The sequence below is a fragment of the Brachyistius frenatus genome, unplaced genomic scaffold (genome assembly GCF_029030835.1).
Source record: "Brachyistius frenatus isolate BFR_SWC_R1_liver_20210118 unplaced genomic scaffold, ASM2903083v1 Contig_36, whole genome shotgun sequence".
NCBI classification, from domain to species: Eukaryota; Metazoa; Chordata; class Actinopteri; family Embiotocidae; genus Brachyistius; species Brachyistius frenatus.
The window spans coordinates 1,327,679-1,344,645 of NW_027210635.1; the positions used below are offsets into that span (position 1 = coordinate 1,327,679).

Genomic DNA, 16,967 nt, shown 5'->3' on the forward strand with positions numbered 1-16,967 from the left:
AAATGGATAACTACAGTGTTTAAACAGCTGGTTTAAATTTTTTTAAATTGTTAAACTATTTTAACAATGGATGAATGAACAGTTCAAATGGGTAAAACATGTCTGTATCCATAAAATCCACACACTGCCGGAGCTTTCTTTAGAAACAGAACAGAGGGATTTGAATTTGCTTCTCAAGCTTAATGACCAAAGACCTTTTCATCACCTCTCCCATAAACTTGAGGAAATAAACTTGAGGAAGGAAAGGAGCAACACTCCTGTCAGCCTGTTTCCACACCTACAGAGTGCACTCCAGTTCATAAATGAAAATATACAAGGCATCAAACAAAAACATACAGATATATCAGAAACTAATAAGCTTTTATGAGAATATTACTCAAGAAAATAATTCAACAACAGTCATAGCAGACATATTTAATTGCTGACGCAGTTGCACGTCTGTTCACATTCATGCATGCGCGTGCACACACACACACACACACACACACACACACACACACACACACACACACACACACACACACACACACACACACACACACACACACACACACACACACACACACACACACACACACACACACACACACACACCATAAAAAGGAAGTATAATCAGATGCCTGAAAACCAGTGACAGCAGGATGTGTCCTGACAATCCAACAGCTTTAGGCTTTAACTGGTCATTGTAAGTCCACTCTTGCTTCTAACAATGGTCGATCATGAAGCCAACATCAAATATTTGATCATGTGACTTAGTTGAAGATCTGGCATAATGTGAAAAACACTTGATCTTTGAGGTGGAGGGGTCAGCTCTTAGTCAGACCTTGAGGACAGACTTGGACATCTGAGGAAAAGCTAACCTAAAAAGCTAAAACACATGCTCCCCTTTTCTCCTCCTCTTTGGGTCTTTATGTCCCATTTGTTGCTATTTCCTCCTTTTTTTTCTTCATGATATTGCAGCTTTGATTACTGAGTTTACAAAAAGACAAGACAAAAGTGTGATTGAAAATGGGTGATGCGCAACAAAGATCCCATGCGAGATCGTTGCAATTACATAGTGTACGTTCCAGCAAACCGAACCAGCAGTACGCCCACTCCCGCCTCCCCTGGACCGCTCCCAACCCTATAACAAGAGGATAAATGGGCTGAGATATGCTGGCCATTATGCATTATTATTCATAAGAGAGGGTGTGTTATCATTGGCATCACCTAGCAGCGGCTGTTTAGAAAGGGGAGTGAATGACTCTGGTCATTACTGACTGCACAATTACAAAATGTCCGGTCTTTTTTTCTTGCAAGTAAAAGGGTCATGGTTCAGATCAGACAGGATTAACATAGAGGATAAGAAATATTTCCCTATACTATTTGTCTCTTTGTGAAAACATCTAACGCATTTACAATATAGTATAATTCTCAGATTTATTTTGCCGGTACAGTCAGTATGTTTGCAGATCACCCAGCCACCATTAAAGCCCGTCAGAGAGAACTACTGTTCTTGTGAGAGTGACTTCTAACAGGTCATTACCTGACCCACGCAAATTATTACCAGCTAATCTTAAATTACACCGGCTAATGGGGCGTTGCATGAGCTGATGTCACATTGCATTACCTAATGACATACATATACTGTACTGAGAGGGAGCCTGGAGTGCTACTTTGGCCAGGCAGACTTGGGTGGCTGTTTATGTTGAGGCAGTGCATTCCCCGTTCGCCAGGCAACCGAACGGTTTACGAGCATTTACTCACACAAAAGCACGGGGTGGGCTGATTGCTCAACTAATTGATCTCCACCAGAGATCACAGAGCTGTGCTCGTAAAGAAAGGGAACGCCCCCCCATGACATCAGCGCCTGATGCACGGCGAGGGGGCCTGCAACTCGAGGGAGAGACTCATTCCCACAGAGAGACAGTTCACAGAGAGAGGAGGGGAAAAGTGTCAGGTGGAAAAGACACACACATTTTTCAACTATTAATCAACGGGAGAGCACTCTGCTATTAGCCTAGAGTTTCGGGGGGGGGGGATAAAGACGTCCGTATCAGACCTCACAAAAATAAAATAATATACACGAGCTGCATGGCAACATTTACAATGCCAGATAGATTTTCTACAGAGTAGTGGTGGCACTAATTTCTTAAGGAATGTTTATAACCAAATTCTTGATTCCTCTTAATACCCACGGGCAAATTCCTGGGAGGTCAGAGGTCAGCTATAGCTGATAGGTATTCAGTATCTTTCTCAAGGACACAGGGGTGATTTGACCCAACATGACAGTTTGAACTGAGTGTTGACCAGTTAAAGAGGTCTCTCTAAACACCAGGGCACCCTGATGAATTAAGTATAGTGGAATAACATAACATAACATACAAAAGTTTGTGGTCACATTTTTTTTTAACATAAATTAGTAATGTTTCCCTTGATGTGATGGATTAATAACCGTACCCTTTACGTGATGCATTCAAATGGTAATAATGTCAAGTATTGTCATAAAATATCTATCTTGATGTCTTAAAGGGTTGGAACAGATTTGTGACAAACTACAGAAAACTTAAGGAACAAGACCTTTTTTCCATATATTACAAGCTAAAAATGTTAGCTTTTATTTTGGTTAGTTTTGTACCTACATAATTCCAAATCTTTTCAACAATGTTAAAACACAGACAACTTTGGAATTGTCAATTGTCAAAAATGTCAGTTTTATCAGATAGCCTGTCAATGGCATCATATCCACTTTACCCCTTCTATTTAAGTGAAGGGGAAAACTCTCAACTCACATTGGCTACTAGGGGCTGGCTAACTACGATTGAATTTCCATGGTGGGAAGCTGCATTTGTAGTTCAGAGCCTTCAACACAGCAAATAACCTACATTTATTACATGTACAATTATCACTGGGGGAGGCAGAGGAATTGCTAAACATAAGACACACTGACCAAGAGACAGTAATGGTCCCACTGGTTTGTCAAAGAAGGTAGTCATGTAACAAAGTGGACAGACTGGCAGTGTCGGGAGGAGGTCGCGCTGATTGGATGGATCAGTTTATGTGTACACGAATGTTGAACACAAAGATGCAGCAGATTTTTACACACACATGGGAACATGCTCAGACCCTGTGGTGAGGTGGATGAGTGAGCTGGCTTTCGATCATCTTTCATCGTGACGATAACTCAATTCATTAGCTCAGCTTCTACCTCTTCATTTTTTAATCTGGTCCCAGGGTACAGAGTGCCCTCTCTGTGGTCTGACAGCTCCTCAGAGGGGAAAGGTGAGCTGAATAATGACTCATTATGTTTCTCTGTGTGCTGTTATGGTAGCAGAGCAGACACAGCTCCCCACAGGGAACAGAGGTGTTACTGCTAAATTGGCCATGATGGCATCATTAGACTGATAGCATCTGTCCACATACAACCAGGCAGGTGCAGCTACACTGATCTGTTACCCTCTGGGCTTCACATCCATTCTGAAGAGGACAGAGCACTTGTCAGCTTTGCTTTGCTGTCACAGATTGTAAAATATCTGATGTGATGTCACCTAAAGGTTTCTGTAAAGATGATTTGAAGCCTGAAAATTTGGGGTTACCACTTGCTGCATCTGGTCAGTGTTTTCCAGCCAAAAACTCAAATGGCCCCACGTGTAGTGCTGCTGGAGCGCACCTGAACGACACTGTGATGGCTTCTCCCAAATGCTGAGTGTAGTAAAGTGAAACGACATGTGCTTCTTTAAAAAGGTTAAAATAATGTCTCGTATTAAAGGTCCAGTGTCTAGGGTTTAACTTCAACTTTATTTATCCCCGGAGGACAATTGGTTTTGCAGCAAGACATAAATATTTAGTGGGATTTATTGGAAAAAATGGAATATAATATTTAGAATTATGTTTTCGGTGGTGCACAAATCACTTGAAAGTAAAAACCATTGTGTTTTTATTACCTATGACTGAGCCCTTCATAACTATCTCTTCCACAGAGCTCGCATAACCAGATCTATTTCGTATCAGTGCCAGCGAATGGTCAGGCTGCATACATGTGTAAATATACTGTATATCGAACTCAGACGTTCCCAGCTTACTGTTTCCACAGATGTGTAAAAACTAGGCTTTGAAAATTGTGCAAAATAGCTGCAATAGTTATAGTTTCAGTTTGACCTTAAGATTTAATTTTCTCGTAAGTCATCATTAATTAAGCAATGTTACACTAGAGGATGTGCTTTAAACTTGATTATTGGCACGGCAGTGTTGCGGTCCGTAAGCATCACTGAAGTGCCAATAATCACATTAAAGCACACCCATACAACAAGTAACCACCTAAATAAAATATGTAATCTAAATCTAAATGTATTCATATTGTGCGGCAATTCGCTCTCAAAATACAAAACATTTTGTGAGTGTGATCTCCATTTCCATGGCAGTACATGGGGTGAGACTAACAATTGGAAAACAATCAGTCGCCTGAATAGAAGTGAATGTAATATATCAATGTTTACCACTCCAGGAAGTAGTCCGACCCTTAGCAACGACCCTAGCAACAGAGACGAGATTACTAGAGATGGTTTATCAAAATGAATAAATACAGCACATAGAAACACTAAACTGCTACGCTCGCTCAATCTCGTTGTAAGTAAGATATCCGCTGAAAAAAAGATATCGATGGACTCGTATATTTTTAAGGTTTTAGCACCGTGTCACGTGTTAAAACCAAACCGGTCAAACTAGCCGGGGCTATCATTTTAAGTGCCCGACTATCTGTGGTGTTACGGTACACGGGTGCTCGGAGCTACAAAAAAGGACCAAAAGAGACTCGATTTCACCAAATGGGTCACATTTAATAGACCTGTAACAAGTAAAACAACATTATACTGCACATTATATGAAATTCAATTCCAATTATATATTCCCATTGAGAAGGCGGAGTGATATTTCTAGTGATGAGCACGTTCCAAATGTACCGTTGACCAATCAGATCGCTGGGTCGGAACTACTTGTATAATTTGCAGCATCAAACACCACCGGAGACTCACACTACATGTCTCTATAGATCCAAACTTCTTGTGGAAAAAAGTCAACAGAAGTTGATGTTTTTTATTTTTTTGTCACTTGGGGCTCCTCAATAGTGTTTTTTTTTAAGCTACCACCTGGTGGTCATTAACAGAACTGCATCTTTAAGCAATGGCAACCTTCACTGGTTATTCACTTGCAATGTGTTTGTTGTATGACAGGCCTTAAGGTTAATTCTGTATGCTGTTGTTTAGAGCATGTTGCTTCTGCGGTTTGTCCTTAAAAAAAAAAAAAAACATAAAAGAGAAACAGTGGAAGAAATCTAAAGTAAACTGCTAGAATAAGGTGACAGTAATGTCACAAGGCTCTGGCATCGGCCCTTTCAGCACACAGGAGAGTGTAGTAAAGTTTGCAGTACAGTATTCTCATTTTTCAAACATCCTCCTACCTATAATATGTGTCTGATTAAAACCACATCACACATACTCACTCCTCATGTTCCAATTCAGTTGTTTGTCTCGTTCATGTCTTTTCCATTCTGACCTGATCAAAGAAAAGACTCTTTAAATCATTTTCATATTGGCACACTGTTTTGATGCTCTATTTGTTTATATGACACCAAGGTGACGGGGATAAAGGTCATTGCGCAAACCTGATCCATTCTGTGCGAGATAGAAATCTCCCTGTCTCAGCTCCAGTTGTCTTCCTCTCACTGTTTACATTTTTTTCTAAAATCATCAAAAGCAGCCCGGAACTTGTAGAAGGATTAATCATCTGGAGAACTTGTTGCCGAAGTCCTTTGTTGTTGTCTTTGCCCTCATCAAAATCCCAGCTGCTGCAGTGATGTGTGATCGAAATATTTATTCTGGGAATCGTGTGTTTGGTGGAAGCAGACCTGGAGGCAGCTGAGTGGGGGGTGGGCGGATCACGGCGCTGACTTTTTATGTTTTTGCATTACACAGTCAAACGTGCTTTATCAAAGAAAGTCCTTGAATGCTTTGACAGAAAAGCTTGTTTGGCTTCAATAAGAATTTGTCACAGTGCATCATTTTAGAGCCACAGCAGCTATAAAACTGTATTAATGACAATTATTTATTTTTGACTTTCACAGCAGAAATCATTTGTGATTTATTCAAAGCCTTCGAGTATAATAACAACGATACAACATAATGTGATCAGCGACTCTCGTGTCTCTATAATCCTAACATGTAATTATTTCCAGATAATAAAGCAGAATCTTTTGGTCAACTCATTAATGAAACAGCATTGTAGTTAAAAGTAACAGTCAGTCATGACTTCATCCGTCAAAGCTCCATTATAGTTCTCTTCTTTTCGTAAAAGTTAAGACTACAGATCACAAATTACTGTAAGTATTTGTAATATATACATCCAATAGTGGGTACATATACAAGGACAAATATGTAAGAAAAACTGAACTACAAAGAGGTGAATAGAAATGGTAATTAAATTATAATGTGAATTGATGATTATGATAAACTCACAAGTAATATAATTAGGAAGGTTACAATGTAAAAAAGGAAAATACTACTTTTTATTATGGATATAGGTTTAAATTTCATATATTACAATTGATTTTTATCGGTACTGGGGAGAAAAAAAACATGACGCTATGCCTGTAAAGAAGGGTGTAAATGTATAGCTGTAGTTCTATAATAGTTATGCGCCTTCCCTTAAAATTATATTATTATGATGTTATGTTATAATGTTATAATTTTATAAAAAGTGGATCCACTGTGGAATCAATCTAACAATCAAAGCTTATGTTAGTTAGTTTTAAATGATACTACACGACCAGAGGCAGACAGCAGTGAAAATGTGAGAGAAAACTCACTTTTCTTTTTTTGTTCAAGTTTAGGGTATGCAAGCTATAAAAGTACAATTTAGTTCCCAGGGTTTATTTCTTTGGTACTCCAAAATATTCATAGTGTAATTACAAAGTTTAATTTAAAGTATTAACTGTTTAAAAAAAAAAAAAAATTTTTTTTATTTTATACAGCATAATACAAAGGCAGTTCATGGGTATTAATGAACTCTTGTAACACTTCTGAAACATCGCCCACATATATAGCACAGGTGTGATGCAACCATTGTATAAGCTCTACATACTGTGCAGTGAAAGAGTCAGTTTGTGTTTGTGTGTCACTAAACCAACAGTCGTCATGAAAAAATGGCTCTGTAATGTGTTAAGCGCTGTCTTTTCCTCAGCTCACAGGCTGTGATGAAAACGGTTTGATTTGGCTCACGTCGTCAGCTCATGATATGAGTGACTGTTCAGGATTATGCACAGTGAGAAAGGAACTGGTTCTGGATAAACAACAATTGTGCAGGAATTTCTTCCTTCTCTGACTCTGAAGAAGCGGCGCATTCTTTTCCATCCAGATCACGCACAAACCCTGCCGCAAGTCGGCCTCCCTCACGCGCACACATGCATGTTGTATGGTTAAACTTAAGACACCTGTTGACAGGGTTGGTAAATTCCTGCTGCTGCGACGCCGAGTTCTTCAAACCATCCGTAACCACATTTCATTAGAGGTCATCATGTACAGACGTGTGATTGTTCCTGAAGTGTGCTCTCTTCTGCAGACAGGGCGAAAAACCGCCTCTGCCGAGCTGTGGGATGTGTAATTTTCATGCAATATGCACACCCACCCAGAGCGCTTCCTTCACTAAGCCTGATAGATGGCACTTGAACATAAATAGATTGGAATAGCATAGCTCTAAGTAGCCCCTTGAAACCAAATGAAAGCAGACCCAGAAAAGACAGCTTGCCTCTTTGGATGTCCAATCACAGCAAGCAGCTGCTTTGCAGTAACCATTTCTGTATAGATCTATCAAAGTCAGAGCTCGGTCCCGCCACTTATCAGAATATTGAATAGGCGGTTATCATCACACATCTGTCACAAACATCTGGGCTAGTAGGCGCTTACTAGGCCTACTGGTAGGTTCAGGACGCTGTTATCAACAACATACACCGGCCAGCCATAACATTAACAACACTGACAGGTGACGCATTAATACAACAGCCCAGCAACGAATGTTCCCATTGTGAGGATTATAATGTTCAGTTGTTATTCAATCTGATGATGTTGAATTATTTTAAGGATCATTTTAGAGAGTGTCTTTTGTGTTGCTGTTGAACTGAACTGGGTTATACTGAGAGCTGTTTCCAATATTTTGTCTACGTCTGGAGCCCGGTGCTCCACACACGCCTTATCGTTACTCGAACTATTGTCACTGCGGGACAACCACTGCGGTGACTGTGTGAGCAGACTGGGGATGTGTGGATGAGATAGCACAGCGCTCATTAGAAGGCCCTGGGCACAGCTGTGGCGATAGCTCCTATATATCTCATGACGCTCTCACACAGAGTAGAACCTTTTTTTTAAAATTATTTTTGTTTTACCTTCGTTAGAGACTGTCTGCAAAATGAAATTTATGCTTAGGAATAGCTGACTTCATTTATTTGACTTTGTTGGCATTCTTGTTGGCACCAAGAAAAATATTAAAATAATGATGTATAGCGTGCTTTTTTTCCCCATCTTTGACTGTTCAGTAATTGTATACTTTAAAGTGACGGCTGCAGTGTTACAGTAAACACATCTGTCTCTGAATATTAAAGATGAAAGTATAGTACCAGCATCGGCTTTCTTCAGCGCGGAAAACTGAGGGCATTCTATTTCCTATTCATGAAAAAGAAAATCCCTGTTGCATTTTCCCTCACACTTCCCTTAAGTGGAGATAACATCTGGGATAAGAAAGCAGCAAAGACTGAGAGGGAAAGGGAGGAGGGAGCATTTGTGTGTGAGAGAGAGTTCTTCAAAGCTTGGTATGGTGCGTGTTGGATCAGCCTTGGGGAGGGAAGTGTGGAAGATAAGCCCGTGACAGCTGCCAAACACCTCTGTGTTGTACTGTGTGTGTGTGTGTGTGTGTGTGTGTGTGTGTGTGTGTGTGTGTGTGTGTGTGTGTGTGTGTGTGTGTTCGTCTGGGGCCCCCCATTCAGAAGGAGTGTTTCTGAATCCCAGCCACCTGCCAGCTCCGGTCCCTTTTCGCAGGTGTGAGACACTTTGTACGCGAGTCAGGTCACTGATGAATACGGAGCATATGTGACAGTCTTATCGCCTGCATCTCTCTGTAATAACATTAAGACGGCGCACTGATGGGGAGATTACTGAAATGTGAGGAAGTGCTCGCTACGTGCCTGATTCAGCCAACTAAAGGGAAAAAAAAAAGTGAACTAAAAAGCAAAACTTAAAAACACAAGGATTGTCAAATAAGGAACCCAAAGTGTTTAATGTTAAATAAGTATTTGATATAAAAGAGACACTTTTATAGATTGTGAAACAACAGCACACATTCCCCAAAAAACAATCTCCTTTGAATTACTTTACTTTACAAGGCTGCATTCTACCTAGCATTAATTCTAATTAGCTTGAACAGACGCACACATCACTTCACATCACTGCTTCACATCACATGAACACGCTGCTTCACATCACATGAACACGCTGCTTCATATCACATGAACACGCTGCTTCATATCACATGAACACGCTGCTTCACATCACATGAACACGCTGCTTCACATCACACAAACACGCTGCTTCACATCACATGAACACGCTGCTTCACATCACACGAACACGCTGCTTCACATCACACAAACACGCTGCTTCACATCACATGAACACGCTGCTTCACATCACACAAACACGCTGCTTCACATCACACGAACACGCTGCTTCACATCACACGAACACGCTGCTTCACATCACACGAACACGCTGCTTCACATCACACAAACACGCTGCTTCACATCACATGAACACGCTGCTTCACATCACACGAACACGCTGCTTCACATCACACGAACACGCTGCTTCATATCACACGAACACGCTGCTTCACATCACATGAACACGCTGCTTCACATCACACGAACACGCTGCTTCACATCACATGAACACGCTGCTTCACATCACACGAACATGCTGCTTCACATCACACGAACACGCTGCTTCACATCACAGACACTGCTTCACATCACATGAACACGCTGCTTCACATCACACGAACACGCTGCTTCACATCACAGACACTGCTTCACATCACATGAATACGCTGCTTCACATCACACGAACACGCTGCTTCACATCACAGACACGCTGCTTGACATCACACGAACACGCTGCTTCACATCACATGAACACGCTGCTTCACATATCATTTATTCTTATTTACTTTAACTAACATTCATGTGATGAGCTGGGTTTTAATATTTTCTTTAATCATTCTACAAGATCATGTAGCCTATTCATTTTATTCAATTTTTTCATTCGATTATCTATTTTAAAATGAATTCCTCATCGAATATATGTATGCATGAGGAATATGAACTCAGGGTCAATATTAACAAGTAAAAATAGCAGTGACATTAAATCACAGAAGTCTCAGATGTGTGGGAGAGCGGAAGAAAGTTTTCTTGCCTGACATCACCAGGGGTCAGAGGTTAAATTCACAAGCAGGTGGCTGAGCGAAAGAGATCCTGAACCAGGACGTTTCTTTTACAGGCTTCATTATTCTCAAGCCAGACCAAAGCAGGCCAAGCCACGCCATCTGTTTCAGTAACCCGTTGTCTTAATTTCACAAACTTGTACCAGGAGATTGAGACTTTGTGATGTCTTTCAAATTAGTTTTTTTTCTCAGGATCTCAGCCAACTGCATTTGGCTGTGCATCACAATTGAAGGAAATCGGAAAGCGTGTAAATGTTGTTTGTTAAGTTCTTCGCTGTCAGATAACGAGCTTCTATTTCCAAGATGTCAGCAGTTCAGGAGCTTAGAAAAACAGTGCTGTTTTTTTAGCTTGATGACACTGCATTTGAATTCATGAGTCCAAGGGTTTGAAATTTCTAAACTGACCGGGGATAATTATTTAACCATGTAACTGAGCTAAAAAAAAAAAATCTAAATCAGCAAAACTAATCAGGACAGTGGACAGGACAGTGATCAGGACTGTTTGAAACAGCATATTGAGCTTATTATGCTTAGCCAAGTGGTAAGATGTCAAGGTTGGAGTTCTTGTATGAATGTTGAATGTGTCTCTCTCTGTCTCTCCGTCCAGCCTGCCACTGTAACCTGCACGCCCGTCGCTGTCGTTTCAACATGGAGCTGTACAAGCTGTCGGGCCGGAGGAGCGGTGGGGTCTGTCTCAACTGTCGTCACAACACGGCAGGACGCCATTGTCACTACTGCAAGGAGGGTTACTACAGGGACATGACCAAGTCCATCTCTCACCGCAGAGCTTGCAAAGGTAACGGGATGAAACGAAGGTTGAATGCTATATAACTTTATCTGAGCACAGTCACCAGGATTCTTGAAATAGAAATTCTCCTCAATCTTTTTGTCAGATATATAAATTCTAATGATTTACACATCTGGACTGCATTTCTAGTTGCAGTCGTTAAAGCAAAAAGTAGAGATGATTTTAATTTTATAGCACTTTTCATTCATAGATATACAAATAAAGCAGCTTAAAACCTACTCTGCACTCACAGACTTGACTAAGTAATGAATGTTGCCTCCATAGCTGGTAAAGCCTTTGTGGGGGTGTAGAAATTAGCATTATTATTACATAATTATTATTATCAGTGTACAGACATCACCAGTTTGAGCAAATAAGTCTACAAGATAATATATACAAACTTTTAAGAAGAAAATGATTTTAACTTCTAAACCCCTCACCGTGCTCAGGTATTACAGGATTTCTTTAAAAAGTTTTGAGAAAAGCAGCCACCTGTCTTGGTGTCAGTGAACAGACCCGTGCAACTCCCAGGCTATTTGAGGTTCTCTGTGAATCCGTGACGAGACAAACATAACAAACGGAACAGAGGTGTGAGCTGATCCACCGAGCAGGGCAGTGGAAACAACTCGCTAATCACCCCTCTCCTCCATTCATACTTAACAACGCACATACACATGTGCAGAGGCAGAAAAAACAACACATACACAGGTGTGAGCACATACGTCAGGTTTGAGACCAAGCTGCCAAGGATTAATGTGTGTGGAGACAAAAGCTGCACTCCTTCTGTCTCGCTGCACCTCTGGGAGAAAAGGCTGGCTCCGAGGCGCTGAGCAAACAAATGGCTGTCACTCTGGCTAAACTTTCCCTGGCAAAAATATCCCTATGATAAACAAAATGCTTGTCCCTACCTATACTAAGAGAGTTCTCTAACAACAAAGGTAGATGGATCCTTGGATCTATTCTAACTTTTACTACTTCTGATTGCAGCTTTTAAACAATATTCCTGGCTGCCATTGTGTATTTACACTCCAATCTCTCACCACATACTAATGAGAAATGAGTGACTTTGGCTAGCTGCACATATTGCGGTCTTCCAGCCACATCCACTGCTGAGCTGTGATTGGCTGGTGACAGCGCTTCGGGATGCCTGTCCTCTGGTGCCCCTATCATTGGTGCACCGCTGGCTATTTAAATACAGGAACAGCAACATGATATTTCCTATCACATGCCACAACCTTCCTTCCAGCTTAATTCTCTTTGACTTCTTCAACCCTAGTAAAAGGATGATGATGGTATGAGAAACGGGGCCTACAAATGTGTTTACAGAGGCATTTTATATCGGAGACAGTCGGGGATCACTCTCCAGCAGAGCGCCAGGATCGATTTACGGCATGTGGCAGTGTTCTGCTGAACACAAGCTTGATAGATCATCTCTACTTAGCTTAAAATGTGACAAATGGGTCTCTGCAGCCTTGCTTCGCTCTGCCAGCCTAAACATTTTCACAAGCTATATTTGGGGAGTAGTTCAGTTCAAAGGGTTGCAGCTAAGAGCAGGTTAAGTTTAACAGAGGCTCTCACTTCGCCTTATGGTGTAGCAACATCCATACATCTCTGCGAAGTCTTTCCAAACAGCTGGATCAGTAACTCGAACAGTTCAAGCACTTCTCCACATCCCCAGCTCATTGCTCTGGGATCAAACCCAAGCAGCCTGATTGCTGCCTTTCTCCTCAGGTGACAAAAGCAGGGTGATGTGACATCAGTTAAAAACCACTATATTTATTGTTCAAATCAACCAACCATCCCACTCTGCTGTTGTTGGACAGGAAATACAACACTGCGCCAAAACAGCCAGGAGGAAGTCTGCTTTCATTCCCCATTCCTGAGCCCCCTCTTCCTCCCCAACACTCCACATCTCAACAAAATGTCCTCTCAACAATTTGCTTAATAGCTGGAGGTTTAGTGAAGAAAAAGAAATGCCTCTTCTGCTCCTTACAGCGCCTACATCTCCAGTGGCAATGTGGAATGCCTCATGCTTTATTTCCCAGATTAACAACTTCACCCCTCATCAAGCGCAGTGTAAACATGGCTCTTGGAGGACCACAGTGCCCTCCCCTCCTCCCCACCCCAAACAGTTTTTTTTTTTTCTCCAGTCCCACTCGTACTTTTGACAGACTAAGCCTTTAACAAGGCACAGCGAGTCCACAGAGATGGAGCTGGTACATGGATCACTGCAGCGCACTCTCCAAACCTCTCCACAACCATTCAAATCTGCGGCCCCCCACCGCAGGTTGAAATTAATTAATGTTTCCAGTTTGTAGCACCCCCCTGTGCAGGCTGGAAGACTGTGGTTTTGCATTTGAGGTTGACTTCTGAGATTACAGTGGTTGGAAATACATTAAACTACTTGTCATTAAATTTTTGAGGAGAAGAAATGCACTGAATAGTTGCAATAATGCCTCGTAAACCTGTCCTGCTTGTTGAAATTGTGTCTATTAAAAACATATTATTATATATATATTTATTAATATTATATTTAAGTAACAATGTTTTTAATTGTTTTAATTATCATCCTTATCTAGACACATGACACAGCTCTCACAGCAGCCTATTGATCTGTTCCAAGCCTGGATTTTAAAACAGCATTGTTACAAATGTCAGTGGGATTTTGAGGTTTTATCTGGAACAGAACTAAAAAGTTACACCTTCAGTTCAGCGCTCTATTAGTTGCAAATACATGACAGTAATATCAATCTTTTCATAAACAGATTTCTAGTTTTTGTATTGAATTTAATTGCCCTGATTCCACCTTGAAATATTATTTGTAAAAACTGAAGCCTGCAGTATAAATGTGCCCAAAAAAACAGTTTATTTTATAGATAGATATGTAGCAGTGGCCAAAAGAAAACCGCCCTGGTTGAAAGGTTTAGTGTGAAACAAAACATCTCCCCATGTCATTAAGTTTTGCTGTGTGTTTTAATGATTATTTTATTGTCCTCTTTTTTCCATTAATCAACTTTTCCTCATAATTGTGTAAGGAACATGTTGGTGTTAAATTCTCACAGGAAATGAAGTAGATCCGTAAAAATGTCACCATTAGATTTTATTTCACAAATATATTTGGCAGAAGCTTTTATGATATAAATCAAGCAGAACAAAAACAAAGAAGTCAGACCTTTTTAAAAAAAAAAAAAAAAGATTTCATAAGCATCTCATTATGTTCATAAAGCTCCATAAATTCCAACTAAAAGCAACTCCAACGTCCACTGGACCACTTCAAGCAAATTTCGAATGACTCTGCGGGTACATATAACACATGCAGGACTAATAGGGAAGGCTGGGCTTCCACTTCAAACACGGGCTTTATGGTAAAAGTTTGGCAGAGCGCACGCACACACACACACACACACACGCACACGCACACACGCAACAATTTTCTCACATTTAACGTGCGATCCTCCCAACTAACAGCTTAAACAGACTTTGAAGTGCGTTCCACTCGTCCATTAATGGGAAACATTATTCAGGCAGTATTTGCAAGGAGCTCTTTGCCAAAAGGCTTTACATTGGAAACTCACTCTGATGAGCACACAACCTGACAGATCACAACGGAGCGGAGGACACCAAACCGGCTCTCAAGAAGCTCACAGACGCTCACACCCTGATGCATAACACACATCCGTATTTTGTTGTACACACAAAGTGAAATACTGTAATTAATCAAGTTATTTACTCCTCTGTGCGCTGCCCAGAGCAGACCTAATGAAGAACCTTATGGTCATAATGGGTGGAGGAGAGCTGTGCAATTTGATTGAGGTTTTATGCTGGTGCAAGGCCCAGTTCTCCATCTGGGATGGTCTGGAAGGAAAACACAGCCTGCTCTAATGTGAATAATTTCTCACTAGGTTTTATGTTGTAAAGGAATATGAAGAATCAGAGGAGGACAGGCCACAGACAGACTGTCGGCATTTGTAGGCAAATATTTGTTTTGTACGCTTTCATTTTTCAACTCATGTTGTTTTACTTGTGTACAATCTAGCTTGATGATCTTTTTGTCCTTTCTCTCCGAAGCATGTGACTGCCATCCAGTTGGAGCAGCGGGGAAGACGTGTAACCAGACAACAGGCCAATGCCCCTGCAAGGACGGAGTGACAGGGATCACCTGCAACCGCTGTGCAAAGGGCTACCAGCAGAGTCGCTCTCCCATCGCTCCCTGCATTAGTAAGGACTACCTGTTAATTCCACCTTTGCACAAAACAGAGGATTCACTCAGATGCACTTCATGAGTGAATCCACAGATTTTTGACATTTTATATTCAGGTTCAGGCCGGCCTTCAACCAGGTTACTTTCTACATATTCAACAGCCTCATATAAAACAATGTCAAATTCTGCCTGAAGTGCTTATGAATAGGACCTGAAAAGGACAGGACATGCTTGTTATGCATGAATCCATGGCTCAAACTCATCATGGGTTATTTTTATACCCTGGTTCCATTATTTTGGATAGATATTTGGCTGTTTAAACCTTAGTCTGGATAAACAGACCATTACAGCTTGACTAACACCGCGTTGTTTGCCTTCAACGCCGTTAACGGTCCGTTTCACAATAAATCCTCCCGGAATGAGTCCAAGGGAATGATGGCTGATATGTTTATTGGCTGTATCTTCTGCCTGCAGATTCCAGGCCCTCGGCAATAAACGCCAACGCCTCATAGAAGCAGGAGATGGGTCACTACTAGCTGCTTTAGCTAGGAGCATGAAGTAGCTGGCTGGCATGAATAGATAAGATAACAGTGATGTCTGGGAGGACGTGTGCACACTAACAATTGTCCACTATTTTACTTGGGGTTGACATTCCTGATAAAGTCGTGCGTGGACGTTTAATGTGTGTCTCTGGGGACTAAGAATCGGAGCGATATGTTTGGCCAGAATCCACAACGATAACTTAAACTCGTGAACCTGCTGGAACAGGATTTCTTTAATTTTGCCGTGAAGGTAACAAATGTGGTGTAAAAGTTGGAGGAAATCAGGTTCCTGAAGAGTAAAATGGATTTGGTTTCTCGTATACTTTTTTGAGATAATCTCTTTGGGTCTTAATAGTATGATATTACATTTTTGTGATATCTAACTTCCTGCCAGCTCCGACTTTAACAAGACCAGCGGCCCTTGGCTCTCCGTACCAACAGCATACCACAATCAGTAGGGAGCAGGACATTCAGAGGAAATTCAGCACATCTGCGTGTTAAAATCAACTTCATATCTGAATGTTTTTCATGATGCTCATGGGGGAAATTCTGGTCTTACAAGAAGAAACTTTAGCTCCTATATTTCCTCATCGATGTAACCGTCGCTTTCTATTCAGTAACCAGTGCAACATGATGACAGTGTGAATCTATGTGTGTCTCTTTGTCACAGAGATCCCTGTTGCATCTCCGACAGCATCGTACAGCAGCTACGAGGAGCCGTCAGGTGAGTCGACATAGCTGTCTTCCACTGCTTTGGCACATGGCATTGAAGCAGATAAACATGGAATTGCTTCCTTAAACTTGGACACAGCTTGGACACAGCATTATCAGACAAACATCTACTGTAATGGAATTTAGTCCCACATGCTTTGTAGTCCATTATTGTAACTTCAAATGTAATTAAAAAGTGGTCCGACAA

The 16,967-nt window shown here is 41.1% G+C and overlaps 1 protein-coding gene across 2 annotated transcripts in view; it reads left to right on the top strand.

Annotated features, from left to right (window-relative positions):
* Positions 1 to 16,967, top strand: part of ntn1b (netrin 1b) — a 42,647-nt gene that overhangs the window by 14,468 nt on the left and 11,212 nt on the right. For both annotated transcript variants that reach the window (XM_069701242.1, XM_069701243.1), the window contains exons 3-5: positions 11,126 to 11,314; positions 15,374 to 15,523; positions 16,719 to 16,772. In XM_069701242.1, coding sequence (XP_069557343.1) covers positions 11,126 to 11,314; positions 15,374 to 15,523; positions 16,719 to 16,772 — 393 coding nt within the window. The remainder of the gene's footprint in view (positions 1 to 11,125; positions 11,315 to 15,373; positions 15,524 to 16,718; positions 16,773 to 16,967) is intronic.